The sequence below is a fragment of the Myxine glutinosa genome, chromosome 13 (assembly GCF_964187855.1).
Source record: "Myxine glutinosa chromosome 13, kmMyxGlut1.1, whole genome shotgun sequence".
NCBI lineage: Eukaryota > Metazoa > Chordata > Myxini > Myxiniformes > Myxinidae > Myxine > Myxine glutinosa.
In genome coordinates this window covers 17,876,647-17,892,036 of record NC_136273.1, presented here as the reverse complement: position 1 = coordinate 17,892,036, position 15,390 = coordinate 17,876,647, and the positions used below count along the sequence as shown (strand labels likewise).

Below are 15,390 nucleotides of genomic sequence, written 5' to 3'. Positions count from 1 at the left end.
GATGAGTTGGTTAGGTAACAATAACAAGGCGATTAGATTTTGGTTCATGTCCGAATCCAGATCCGGCCTATCAGTGGGATAGAAAACATAAAATGTTCAGCCTCACGGAGGTATGCGCTCTACCGAGTGCTGTTCTAGTTCAGGTATTTGTTATCGTTTTTTCGCCACTTAAGTGTGTGCAATGGCTTTAGCAATCCTTAAAACATCACATTTCATGCATTTTTCATTAAAAAATCATTACTTTTCTGCCTGTCAATGCATAATTGATAAAATGTCAATTTTGACATCATTTGACCCTTTTGACCTTGAAAATGACCTTCAACATCAAATTTAGAGATGGCATATCAAAAGCCCATATGTTCAACATCCCATGTCCTATTGAAGTAGCATGGTTATTTGCTAATTACAGAGAAGTGATGTCGTTTTGGCAGGTTTACTATTTGCACCGTATTATAAAAATGATCGTGCATACCTATTGGAGACTAACTTCAATGCAAAACAAGTTGTATTAGGATAAAACAAGTCTCGTCTGATTTTGTAATATTGCTATTTGTAATTTCAATAATTGGTCTTTTTATTTGTTTTCTGCAGTTTGTATATTCATTTGAGAAAATCTACAGTTGATTGGAACGAAGAAAGTATAGTTCCTTTACACATTGGAGTGTGGGATACCACCAAAAAGGGTGATTTTATGTTTCACTTGAATACCTACGAGAATGGTTGGCAGGAGCAGGTGAGTCACAAAGCAAACTTTGCCAGCAGTGAGAAATTCCTCATTGTGATTAAAGTTACCAACTCTGGCTACGAGGTGAGGCAATTGAACGTTTAAAGAAATTTTGCCCCTTTTGAACCCCCAAACATAATATGTCCAGTTGTTACTGCTGTGGTGTTAGTTTGTGGTTAAAAAAAAAGACATTTAAAATGAGTATTATGGGTGCCATGGTTTCTTTCAGCACTTGCGGTTAGTTGAGCCATATTTTTCAGGCACGAAGAGTTTCTGTTTTTTGGCATCAAATCAACAACAATTTGCATCAAAGTCCGATCCAAAATTCCCTTGTACCTGTGTGAGAGTTTCCTATAATTCCTTCATATCTGTGAGATGTGTACAGGTTACACTTGATTCACCATCCAGGTGTATCCCACAGATGCCAAATTTGATTAATTTCTCACCTTTGGGAAACCCATGGAAGAAATTGAATGTTTTCTTTCCTTGTCCATACCAAAGACATGAGGTGCGTTTGTAATGCCAAATCTCAAGTTATTTTCCCATTGGAAATGTGATGTCTTCAAAATGTCAATGATATGTAGCAAAATTGAGAGATGCATCAACAAAATCCAGGTCCGTCTCCCCGCCCCTCCATCAAACGTCACTTCCCCACTAGGCCAAATCAAAAAATGCAGGTTGACAGGTTGAGAAGGATTAATGGGCATATAAAATATCAGGAGAAGGAATTATGGATAACATGACGGATTAAATTCAATAAAATTAATAAAATAAGGCTTACGGAAGATTTGTCACACTCAAATCACACACACAAACACCAGATAATGCAGGACTTTATTTCCTACAAACAGAGTTGTTTATCTTGGGGGAAGTAACTTCCTGGAGCACTGGGTACCAGTAGTGGCTTCTAGTGGCGGTGCTTCTCTCCACAGTTAAAGGGGCATTTTCAGGAGATATGCACCACTAAAGGAGCACTACTTCTGCACCATCCCATTAAACACCAGAATGTATTGATGTTCATAAATGTGGTAAAAATGGATTTGTCTTCATGATACTTTCAATAAAACAAACAGTGATGACGATAACTCATTTGGATGTAATTAGCATTGTGCCTATTTGTGTTCAAGTACTCCTATTAATCAAAACAATTTCTTGCAGGTAACAATCAATGACTGCAGTTACCCAAAATTCCCTCATCGACTTGAAATGCGAAGAGCTCGTGCAATTGAGATTGGAGGGTTAATAAACCTCAGCAAGGTGTCTATCAAGAAACTTCAAGTAAGTGAGCTGTCTGCACTATTCATTAAAAAAAATATTGAGTCTCTATGAGAACTTTGGATCGCTTGGTGATTCCTTTGAAGATGTTTATAATTTACTTTTGTCTCTGCAGAAACCAGATGATTTTGAGGCATATGTAATGGCATTTGCTGGAGGAGTGAAAAACCAGGTGCAGCTTTGTCAGAATGTAAGTGAACCTCTCTATTTTTAATAATGGTAATCAACCATCATTAATCATCATTATCATAACAAAAATGGACAATTGCTATTCACCACAGTGATGTATATTGATTGGTGATAACACAATCACTCTCTCAACAATTTCTACATTCTGATCACAGACAAAGAAATTAGTACAAACCAAGATGAATTTGGAATACATCCAGAGTATTGTCGCGTGAGTCCCCTTGGTGAACACCTTAAGGCAGCAAGGATGACCAAACGAGCTGTTACTCCAAGGCGTTCAGTTCAAATGGCAGAGAATACGCTTGGGGAAACAAGAGGGAGGGGAAGAAACCGGAGCGCTTACCTTCACGGATCCCACCGGCAGTCCTCAAACCTGCAATAAATCAGCTCAAACCGAACCGAGTTTAAAATGTACAAGAAAATGCAGGCTTTATTAAGAAATGCCGGTAACAAAAGAAAACACGATCAAATAACAATGAATTCCTAAATTGGTGCGCTCCCAAACAGACCCGAACACAGACAAAGGATAAAATAACTGCAGATAAATGTGTCTGGTTATTTAATTGCATTTAGCTTGACTCGACCGGTGTGTCTCGTAAGGACTCTTCCAGGCCCCGGGCGCACAGTCTGGATGCGGCTCTGTTCTTGGTGGGAAAGTGCACTCGTTCGTTGGCGTGAGTATGCCTCAGTCCGCCCTTGTTTCACTAGGCCACGCCTGTTGGTGCGAAGTGGGCTACCCGTGCGAAGCAAACAGCAGGCGTGCAGCCCGCTCTTCCACACCGTGCTTGTCCACCCGTCCTCCGCACGGAAAACCGCAGTTCCCGGGCTGCGGTTGTGCCTCTTGGTACGACCACCAGGAAGATCTCAGGAAACGGCTGGTCAGATCGCTTTCTTGAGCCCGAGAGCACAATTCCACCGTTCGTACGAGGTTCAGGGCGAGAATGCGCAAGAGGGAATCACGACCGTTCGCTATTGTCTTTGGTAGGACAAGGCACCCGAGGGCGATAAATGTTGGTCAGAGCGAGAAGCCATGGAGAAGGGAAGGGCGAGGGACAAAGAACGAAGAGAAAGAAAATGTCCTCCAGTGCGTTTCTTTATCACCCGGCTCTGACGTCACCTGTCCTGCTTTACCATTCAGCAAGTTGCTCCCAACCAGTCCTTCCCGTCAATAAAAACCCCGCCCAATCACGGCTCCTCCGGGCATGGCTTTGGCCTGCCCAACCTGTGCGCTTCCCAAGTCGGGGTTGTCAGCGGTAGGGCTTGATGCATGACTTCCGGTTAGTTTTTTAATTAGCGAATTTAAATGCGGGCGATTGCGTGGCTTGTCTGTGTCTATGGTGTGGTGCCAAAAGGGACATTGGAAATATATTACAGAGGTAACGATGTACAAGGGATCATGACCCATAATCCCTGAGCTAATTAACATACCCCACTCCTCGTAATGGGGACGAAGATACACTTAATCTGAACACACGGTCTACCGGATCCCTACTTATCCCTACGTACATAGAGGTGGTTCTTCTTCTTTGCGACAGTCGGAGAACACTAAGCATAGGCGTAGTTTGACTTCTCTATTTGAGGGGGGCAAGGGGTTAATATTAATAATGGATAGCTAGGTCCGACTTCCAAAATTACCGTTTGTAAGTGTGGTTACAGTGTATGCGAAATCACAAATACAGTTTACGTTCATTATTGTTACTCATGTTTAAATACACGGTGTTTTTATCTTAATTGTAAACTACTGAAAAAAATTCAGGTGGGGAATGGCCCCCCCCTGCCCCTCCCCCAACTCTGCCGATGACACTAAGCTACAGTGCATTCAGAAAGTATTCAGACCCCTTCACTTTTTTCACATTTTGTTATGTTGCAACCTTATGCTGAAATCGTTTAAATTCATTTTTTCCCTCATCAATCTCCACTCAATACCCCATAATGACAAAGAGAACCAGGATTTTAGAAAGTTTTGCAAATTTATTAAAAAGAAAAAACTGAAATATCACATTGACATAAGTATTCATACCCTTTGCTATGACACTTGAAATTTAGCGAAGGTGCCTCCCATTTATCTTGATTATCTTTGAGATGTTTCTACACCTTGATTGGAGTCCACCTGTGGTAAATTCAATTGATTGGACATGATTTGGAAAGGCACACACCTGTCTTTTTAAGGTCTCAAAGCTGACAATGCATATCAGAGCAAAAACTAAGCCATGAGGTCGAAGGAACTGCCTGCCGAGCTCAGAGACAGGATTGTGTTGAGGCACAAATCTGGGGAAGCCTAGAAAAAAAATTCTGCTGCATTGAAGGTTCCCAAGAGCACAGTGGCCTCCATAATTCTTAAATGGAAGAAGTTTGGAACAACCAGAACTCTTCCTGGAGCTGGCTGCCCGGCCAAACTGAGCAATCGGGGGAGAAGGGCCTTGGTAAGAGAGGTGACCAAGAACCCGATGGGCACTCTGGCTGAGCTCCAGAGATCCTGTGTGGAGATGGGAGAAACTTCCAGAAGGACAACCATCATTGCAACACTCCACCGATCTGGGCTTTATGGCCGAGTGGCCAGACGGAAGCCAAACAGTTCAATCTTGTTTCATCAGACCACAGAATCTTGTTTCAGGACATATGAAAGCTCACAGAATCTTGTTTCTCACAGTCTGAGAGTCCTTTAGGTGCTTTTTTGCAAACTCCAAGCGGGCTTTCATGTGTCTTTCACTGAGGAGAGGCTTCCGTCTGGCCACTCTGCCATAAATCCCAGATCGGTGGAGTGTTACAGTGATGGTTGTCCTTCTGGAAGTTTCTCCCATCTCCACACAGAATCTCTGGAGCTCAGCCAGATTGACCATCGGGTTATTGGTCACCTCTCATACCAAGGCCCTTCTCCCCCGATTGCTTAGTTTGGCCGGGCGGCCAGCTCTAGGAAGAGTCCTGGTTGTTCCAAACCTCTTCCATTTAAGAATTATGGAGGCCACTGTGCTCTTGGGAACCTTCAATGCAGCAGAGATTTTTTTGTAGGCTTCCCCAATCTGTGCCTCGACACAATCCTGTCTCTGAGCTCTGCAGGCAGTTCCTTCGACCTCATGGCTTGGTTTTTGCTCTGATATGCATTGTCAGCTGTGAGACCTTATATAGACAGGTGTGTGCCTTTCCAAATCATGTCCAATCAATTGAATTTACCACAGGTGGACTCCAATCAAGGTGTAGAAACATCTCAAAGATGATCAAGAGAAATGGGAGGTACCTGAGCTAAATTTCAAGTGTCATAGAAAAGGGTATGAATACTTATGTAAATGTGATATTTCAGTTTTTTTTAAAAATAAATTTGCAAAACTTTCTAAAATCCTGTTTTCTCTTTGTCATTATGGGGTATTGAGTGTAGATTGATGAGGGAAAAAATGAATTTAAACGATTTCAGCATAAGGATGCAACATAACAAAATGTGAAAAAAGTGAAGGGGTCTGAATACTTTCTGAATGCACTGTACACACTCTACCTGGCCTAAAGTATCCCTACCCCCACAAACGTAACAGTATCAACACAATAACCTTGTCTTGTCTTGTCTGTTTAATGATCATTGATCATTATGGTGTTGTGTTGGTATTTAGGCATCATAATGTTTTTTCTGGCAATTTCCCTTCTCCTTACGATGTTGTCATGCAAGTCAGGCATTTTGCCAGGATATCAGCATACAATGGCCTTATTGTTTTGAAATATGACGCAGTATGTTTTACATCCACAAGAGAAAACTAGAACGGCATTCGGTGGAGCGCATATCCCTGCCAGACTGAACAGTTTATGTTTTGTATCCCACTGATGGGTCGGATCTGGATCTGGATCTGGACCTGAACCAAAATCTAATCGCCTTGTGCTTGTCGCCTGAGCAACTCATCCACCAAATTTATTAATAACTTGTCCATAACCTTTTATGCCTCCGTCGATTATGTTTTCAGGCTGTCCGCCCGTGATAGGTTTTCCTTACCGTGATAACATGAGATCGGCTAAAGGGATCTTAGTCAAACTTGGCGCAGGTATGTATAATGAGGTAAAGATGAACTGATTAGATTTTTGGGGTCAACAGGTCAAAGGTCAAACTCTGTAATACGTCTATAACTTGAGAACGGCTGAAGTGATCGAATTGAAACTTGGTACAGGTATGTATAATGATGTAAAGATTAACTGATTGGATTTTGGGGTCAACAGGTCAAAGGTCAAAGCTGTAATTGGTCTATAACTTGAGAACGACTGAAGGGATATAATTGAAACTTGGTACAGGTATGTACGATGATGTAAAGATTAACTGATTAGATTTTGGGGTCAACAGGTCAAAGGTCAAAGCTGTAATTGGTCTATAACTTGAGAACGACTGAAGGGATATAATTGAAACTTGGTACAGGTACGTATAATGATGTAAAGATTAACTGATTGGATTTTGGGGTCAACAGGTCAAAGGTCAAAGCTGTAATTGGTCTATAACTTGAGAACGACTGAAGGGATATAATTGAAACTTGGTACAGGTATGTATAATGATGTAAACATGAATTGATTAAATTTGGGTGTCAAGAGGTCAAAGGTCAGAGGTCATGTCAGGTAACAATGTGATAATTTGAGAACAGCTGAATGGATTTAAATCAAACTTGGTACAATTATTATGATGATGTAATAATGTGGGCGGTGGCATATCGGTCGACGTCGTGACGTCGAAGAGTGTCGTTCTCGTGTAAACATCATGCTGTATATTGCTCTTTTCGAATGGTGAAGAATCACTTAAAATTTAAATAACCCTCGCATCCGAATCCATATCAAGATCTTCACTAAAATCGAATCGATTCAGTCTTGTCACATGCACTCAACCTGTCCACCAAGTTTCGTCCAAATCCGTCCATAACTTTTTGAGATACATGCTATATATCTGTTTTAGCCCTTTCACTCAGTGGTGAAACATCACTTTAAAAATTCTCTGATCCGAATCTGGATTCGAATCTTCACCAAAATGGAATCATTTCGTCCTTGTCACATACGCTACCTCTCCACCAAATTTCGTCCGAATCCGACCACAAACCTTTGAGATATCTGGTTCACATCACAGTCAGACAAACAAACAAACAGACAGGGGTGAAAACATAACCTCCATCCACCTCAGCTGACAGAGGTAACGAGCAGACAGGGCAGCCATCTTAGCTTCCCTTCTAAATGGACAGCGTACTCTCTGATGTAATTCCTGCGAATAACTCTTTGGTACAAAATGCCATTGTCAGAAATAAAACCCAGACCTGACAAATTAAAAGGTACGCGAGCTACCTCTGACCTACCCCGTCAGTCCCATGATGGTTTCCTGACACCACACACAGAAATGTGTTCGCAATGCCTACAGTATATGGTGCACATTCTTTACGAAAGCTGGCACGTAATTTGAAGAAAGTAGCTTTCCTTTGTAGAATCTTGTAAAAGCAAAGCCAGAAAAAAGTGGACGCAGCAACAAAGCAGCAACAGAACCACCACACCACATTGACAATTGTAACACGCTGCCACCATCCTGTGACTTAATGAGCTTTCACATGTCAAGTAATGCTCAAACGTATTGTTACAGACACGACTTTGATGTTATGGTGGGCCGAGCGGAATGGCCGCCGTATCCGCACAAGTTACCCGATTATACCCGGACGTTGACTAATCGCGCTACGCTAGATCAATTGACGAAAGGACACACGGCTGGGATTAAAATGACACGACACCAGGGATACGGTTCTCAAGACCTCCGGAGGAGGTTCTATTATGGCGGAAGGTCAGATTACAACGACATGAGGGACAGCATAGGAAGATAGGCACTTAGACACACTCTTATATTAGCCCCGACAGACGACAGACAAACGGGACAAAACTGACTCACACGGGGATTGATGGCAAGGAGGGGTAGGTCTTTGATGGCTCAAGGTGCACCTTGGCTCAGGGGCAAAATCGACCCGGTCCAGTCCAAAGATGCGGGAGGTCTCACTCAGCGCTCGGAGGTGGTGACTTGTCGTCTCAAGCTGGGGGCGCATCTCTTTTTCACATCCGGTTAGTCGTCGCGTATATCCGGCGGGGAGTCACGCCCTCGGCTCGTTAGCTCCGCCCCAGATGGCATCGGCCCGTTGCTTCTCATTGGGTGCGGGGGGGGGGTTACCGGGCTCCGCCCCTGATGAGGAACTGACAGCCAGCCCCTTCGTGGTAACCCCGTGACCTGGAGCACATGGGCCATGGCGGCTAACCGAGCCGGAGGGAGGACGCCCACTCCCCGCACCGCGGCCGCGCCGCCCCCGCTGTGGTTGTAGTTGTTGTTGTTCCATGAGATGATGGGAGGATGCGGAGATGAGGTGGTGGGGAGGTATTGGAAGGTCCTAAACTCACTACTGGTGCCATACAATCACATTCTGGTGCAACGAAGAGTCAGAATTAATGGAAACGAGTCCTTAACTGACATAGACTAAGAATAACTAGCAAGAGGTCCGAAAGTTGTCTACGTGAGATGCGGTGGACCTGGGCACGACATTTAATGGGGGAAGAAGGGGAAGGTCGGCTCTACTGAGTGTCGTTTACAGACAATGGGACGAGGGAATGGGGGATTGGGGATAGTTGGGGAGTATTGGGGAAATAGGGGAATATTTACAAGCGGATATGGAGGCCAAATTCCATATCCGCAACATTGCACCCTTCTCTACCCTCGGGGCGTCCCGACCCGATAAATTCTTACCTATTTTAGTGTGGCACTCAGATGTAGTTCCCTCTACTATTAACTCTACCCTGAGTGCGACAGTTTTACAGATATTCACAAATGAGTAAATATGTCCCCCTGCGACGTTGCACCCTTCTCCTCACAGAAACACACCCACAGGATAACCGAATTGCGGAAAGAATTCGCAAACTAAACATACAGCCGGTAGGGAGCATTATTTACAAGACTACGCTGATATTTACACTACGATCCAGGACCTGTCTTTGGAGGAACACATGCAGATGTTATGCATAGGGAGAGCACGCATGCCAGCATCGATACACCAACCCACGAGTGCTCTGTGGCCTTACGGCCTTTAATAATGTGCAGAGCACCCCTTCCAAGCACCAAAAGCACCACCCCATCATGTACAGTCAGCACCATCCGGTGCACCACCATTGTTCGTTAAAATAAAAACGACAACCCCTAACCCTGCAGGTGTCTCTTGCTCTTCGTGTGGTGCACTTGGCCTTCTTACTGCTTTCAAAAATAAAGAAAGGCGCCAACCGCGTCCATTTCTGAATTGTGGCCTTCAGTGGTGTCAACTAAAAGTGGTTCACCTGTATGGCATAGGTGCCACGTTGACCCATAGGTCCATCCACGGGTGGTGCTTGGCCGCAAAAGAACTGCGGTCTATTGTGGGTGGCCACCAACATTGCGGTCCATATGGTGTATCGATCCAGGCAGCACGCAGCGAAAGTGCAGGCCCACAACTGCGTAGCCAGCACCTCTCTCTCCTCTCTCTCTGCCCCAAAGCCAGATCCTCGGAGGTGGGAGACAAAAGAAAAGACAAGCGAGTAAGGTGGTAAGGGCGCAAAAGTGCACGCAATACAAGGTGATGCACACTGGGGGCACATGGGAACCAGGTGAGACAGGTACGTTCCTACCGTACGCCCCCCCCCCCACCAGGTAACCTACATGGCCCCTCCCTTACCCCTTACTGTATCCACAAAACACAACACTACCCATAAACATCTACTTTACAAATCAACAAACATCCCTACTGTCTTCCCCGTTCCTCCCATAAACCAAATTCGTCTTCTCTCCCTCCTAACCAATCAAATTTGCCATTTTCAACTTTCATCAAAATTTGCCATCTCCAACTTGACATCATAATTTGCCATTACCAATTCATCATCAGTCCCTCCTAGGGAGGGAGAGATGGAATCACCCCAATGTCTCATCCACGTCGTGATGCGTCTCACAAATCCAACAGCAATCCTTACTTCCTGCACAAAACAAAGAAAACACAGGTGTGGAGTCATCATCATCACCACAGGTAAGTGGCTGCGTATGGTGCGACAGGTTCATCAATCCTAACTATTTCCTAAATGACTTTAACAACTTTACACTACCCGGGGTCTTTCTCCGGCCAAACCATTGGCCCTCTTACACTATGGGTTCTAAAAACCAATTCCCATTGACCAACTGTGGTGCTTTTCAATTTGGGGTCTCACTCCCCCGATTCATCTCCCGGTGCCCTCGCACAATTTCTGGGCTGTGGCGTGTACCTCTCCCAGCGGGTCTACCCACCTGCACACCTCCACCACTGCAGTTGCCTCCGAGCTTACCTGCTCCTTACCCTAACCTAACTACCTGGGGAAGGCCCTCTGGCGCTCTCCCCACTCGGTGCCCTCTCTGGCGCTGGGCTACCCGGGTCCGTCCTCCGGATCCTCGGGCCCCATCCACAACTCTACTGGCTCCGAGAGCCCACCTGCGGCCTCACCTGGCCGACATCCTCACAGTGGTGGAGTGCCCAACCAACTACACACACTAACAGGCTACACGCCCAGCCATTTCCACAACACTAATGCACCCATCCACAATACCATTCTGCATCTGCACCACAAATGCCAATATCCAACCACAATTTACCTGTACCCTCTACCTAACACTTACACTACCCGCCCCGGGTATTCGCGAAAGGGGTCCACTCTTCCCCCATCCACACCTTCGCACCATGCACACCACTCCGTACCACTTACTCCAACTCTCTCCACACACCTGTACTTGCACACCTGTGCTCTCATACCTGGTGCCACCTGCACCCTTCTCTCCCCAAGCGCATTCGCGCTGATCCACTACACTCACTACTCATACACTGCTCCACACCGCTCCACACTGCTCCACACACCTGTCCAGCTCTCACACAGCATCATCTCAGCTAACTACTCCCCTCTGAAACTTGCGCTTCCCAGTCGTCCCTTTAAACTATTGCGCTCCCTTGTCATTATAATCCACACTAATCTACCTGCGTCCCCACTACAGGTATCAGTCACTAACTAAACTTAACGTCACCTAATGTCATCTTCGCTAGATCCCTACACACCATATCCTAACCCACCCGGGCTAGTTTTCACTGCCATACACCCCATAAGCTATAGCGCATTTGCCTCCCACCTGTGAGGGATGGTGGATTTGCCATCCCACCACATCGGGGGTCTCTCACTATAAATTTTGTTCGTCCAAATCCAACAAATCAAAAATTTTCCATTTACTGCCAATTCTACTCACTTTTCTAAATTTCGTATCAAATCACTATCACTATCACCATCACCCTTCGTCTACTTATTACATCCTCTCGGTGCGCCAATTCCCTTCTAAAGCTCGGCTTCGTACAGCCGAGCAATGAACGCGGGTTCTTTTGTGCCAGCGGCTGGATACGTCCCGCATTCGGGGCAGGGACGGAGGCTTACCCGGGCCGAGATCCCACGCACCACCTCGGCACGGAGCCATCCCATGGCCCGATCTCGACCTGCCGGAATGCCTCAACAAAAGGTGGTCGCCATGACGACCCTTCCTATCCAGCTGCCCGCTCCGCCTAGTGGAGCACGGACGCGGCCGTTCAAAGCGAGGCCCGGCACGCACCGAGGGCCCGCTTCGGCTAGAAGTCGACCTAACCGCTGCTCCGTTTAACGTCGATGCTTCACCTGCATGCTTACACCCCGCAGCCCGTTCCTTGCTCACACATCCAGCCGTTTCCATGCTCCTCGTACCTTTCCTTACACACCCAGGTACTCTCATTCCACTCACAGACTTGGTCACACACCTGACCACCGAACACCTTGGCACACATTCGTCGCTCGCACACCTCACCAACACACCTCTTCGCGCCCCCTCCTCGGTCACCTCCTCTGTGACAATCACAGGTGTGCTCTCACTCGCACACCCAACCACGTGCCTCACTACCAATTCCAGCGTGCATTCCCACTCATGCTCTACCATTCCAGGTGTGCATCCTTCCATTCCAGGTGTACACCCTCGCTCACCTGTCACAACCAACTCACGCTCCTGGTCACTCTCACTACTTCCACCTCCATTCTTGACCGCGCACTCACCCTTACTCTCGACAGCGCACTCTTTCCCCATGCACCTGTCCGTTACACACCTCTCTCGCGCACACTCTTGCGCACACTCTCCCGTCACACCCTCTGTAACACTCACCACACCGCGCTTCCATGTGCTCCCTCGCACACGCGCTACGACCGACTCACTCTCGCCAGCACCCTCACTCCTTGGCACGCACTTTTTCCTCACACACCCCAGAGTCGGACTTTCTCGCACACCTCCTTTTTCGCACACCAGACCTGTCGCACACTTCACCAACGGCCTCTCACGAACACCCGGGTCCATCTCGACCCCCAAGCTTATCAAATCACCTGGCGCATCATACGCACGACCATATTGGTCACCACTTACACCGGGTCCTCTTTCTCTTCGCTTCTCCTCCATCACCTGCGAATCCCTCATCCGGTTAATGAGCACATCATCACGATCCAAACACAGACTTTGGACCAATTCTTTTATTTCCTCTTTTATCTCTTTCTTATCCTCTCTCCGTCGCTTCTTAATTTCGCTCACCCCTTCTTCCACTTCTTCTAATTTCTGCTTCACCTCTTTTATTCCCCGGTACGTCTCCTCAAGCTCGTCCTCTAAGGCTACCTTGACCGTTTCCATGTGCGTCCTCACCTGCCGGTCCTTCGTCTCCATTACCTCTATCACCTCGTCCAACCTCGTTGTCAGTCCCTCACGTACCATCTGACATTCCCTCTTCGTCGCTACCAAGTCATTTTTTAGGTCATTTTGTGTCGCTTTTAACCCTCCTATTACTGCAGTGTTCCTTTGAACCTGCTCCGTTAGTCCTTTTTGTCCCTCCGTCAGCTGTTCCACCTCCTGCGTCAGCTCCTCTATACCACCTTGCAATTTTACAGTCCCCTTTCTCACCTCCTTCTCCATGCGCTCCTTACAGTGCCTCACCTCCTCGCGCACTCCTCCGACCTCCTCACTCACTCCTCTTCTGATCTCCTCTCCCATCACTTGTATCTCCTGCCCAGATGCCACCCTCATCTGCTCCATTTCCTCCCTGTGAGCATCCAGTTTGGTTTCTACCCCCATTCTGACCCCCTCTATCTGCTGCCCCATTTGTTTAACTTCCCTTTCCGCTTGATCCCTCATGTCCCTCAATTTGCCTTCCATTCTGTTTTCTAACCCCTCTAACCCCTTTTGCATTCCCTCTATCTGATTCTCCTGGGCAGCCATTCTATTTTCCACCCCCATTAACCCATTCTTTACCTCTTTTATCCCGTTGTCTAACCCCTCAAAATTATTGTCTAACTTCTCAAATTTCTTGTCTAACCCCTCACCGGTACCCCTCGCTTCGTCCCTCATTACCCCCATTTCGTTTCCCATTTGTCCCATACTGCTTTTCAAACCTCTAATTTGGTCTCCCAATTGCTCACCCATTTGTTCCATAAGGGCCCTCATTTGCAGGAGGAAAAGGTTCGAATCCACCAGGGGCGCTGCCCCGGTCGCGGGCGCCGCGACCAGCGAGGCGCCATTTTGCGCCCCCGCAATGTCGGGCGCAACGACGCTATTTTGTGCGTCTGCTACCCTCGCTGCTTCGCTCTCCTCGCGTCCCTCAATTTGGTCCTGGACCGACCCTGCCTCACTCTCCTCTACCGGACCCCAGCCGACTTGGTCTGCCATAGCGCGACTTTCAAAATTCGGGTTTTTATATTTTGTAAAACACAATCAAATTTCGCGCTCCGGATCGAATTCTACTTCCCAAAATTTGGGCCTAACAAATTTAGTCCCAGGTCCGAATCCGACACTCCTGACACCAATTGTTACAGACACGACTTTGATGTTATGGTGGGCCGAGCGGAATGGCCGCCGTATCCGCACAAGTTACCCGATTATACCCGGACGTTGACTAATCGCGCTACGCTAGATCAATTGACGAAAGGACACACGGCTGGGATTAAAATGACACGACACCAGGGATACGGTTCTCAAGACCTCCGGAGGAGGTTCTATTATGGCGGAAGGTCAGATTACAACGACATGAGGGACAGCATAGGAAGATAGGCACTTAGACACACTCTTATATTAGCCCCGACAGACGACAGACAAACGGGACAAAACTGACTCACACGGGGATTGATGGCAAGGAGGGGTAGGTCTTTGATGGCTCAAGGTGCACCTTGGCTCAGGGGCAAAATCGACCCGGTCCAGTCCAAAGATGCGGGAGGTCTCACTCAGCGCTCGGAGGTGGTGACTTGTCGTCTCAAGCTGGGGGCGCATCTCTTTTTCACATCCGGTTAGTCGTCGCGTATATCCGGCGGGGAGTCACGCCCTCGGCTCGTTAGCTCCGCCCCAGATGGCATCGGCCCGTTGCTTCTCATTGGGTGCGGGGGGGGGGGTTACCGGGCTCCGCCCCTGACGAGGAACTGACAGCCAGCCCCTTCGTGGTAACCCCGTGACCTGGAGCACATGGGCCATGGCGGCTAACCGAGCCGGAGGGAGGACGCCCACTCCCCGCACCGCGGCCGCGCCGCCCCCGCTGTGGTTGTAGTTGTTGTTGTTCCATGAGATGATGGGAGGATGCGGAGATGAGATGGTGGGGAGGTATTGGAAGGTCCTAAACTCACTACTGGTGCCATACAATCACATTCTGGTGCAACGAAGAGTCAGAATTAATGGAAACGAGTCCTTAACTGACATAGACTAAGAATAACTAGCAAGAGGTCCGAAAGTTGTCTACGTGAGATGCGGTGGACCTGGGCACGACATTTAATGGGGGAAGAAGGGGAAGGTCGGCTCTACTGAGTGTCGTTTACAGACAATGGGACGAGGGAATGGGGGATTGGGGATAGTTGGGGAGTATTGGGGAAATAGGGGAATATTTACAAGCGGATATGGAGGCCAAATTCCATATCCGCAACAGTATTCTGTACAATATATAAAACTTGATAAGATATAAATCTTGACAATATATCTGCATAATGGATGGCAAACCAGCAGAGCGCGCAGCAGTCGTAATTTAATGTTGTGAATAAGAATCTCTTAAAAGTTCGTGATTGGTTTAAAGCTAAAAGGTTGTCTGTGAAATCAAGTAAATGTAACTGTATTGTCTTTCATAAAAAATTAAAATACCGATTCGACGTTCTGCAAATGTCTG

The 15,390-nt window shown here is 47.1% G+C and overlaps 1 protein-coding gene across 1 annotated transcript in view; it reads left to right on the top strand.

The window, feature by feature from the left end:
* Positions 1-15,390, top strand: part of LOC137438643 (32 kDa beta-galactoside-binding lectin lec-3-like) — a 73,664-nt gene that overhangs the window by 28,453 nt on the left and 29,821 nt on the right. Inside the window, exons 4-6 of the mRNA XM_078767145.1 lie at positions 592-808; positions 1,883-2,002; positions 2,115-2,189. Coding sequence (XP_078623271.1) covers positions 592-808; positions 1,883-2,002; positions 2,115-2,189 — 412 coding nt within the window. The remainder of the gene's footprint in view (positions 1-591; positions 809-1,882; positions 2,003-2,114; positions 2,190-15,390) is intronic.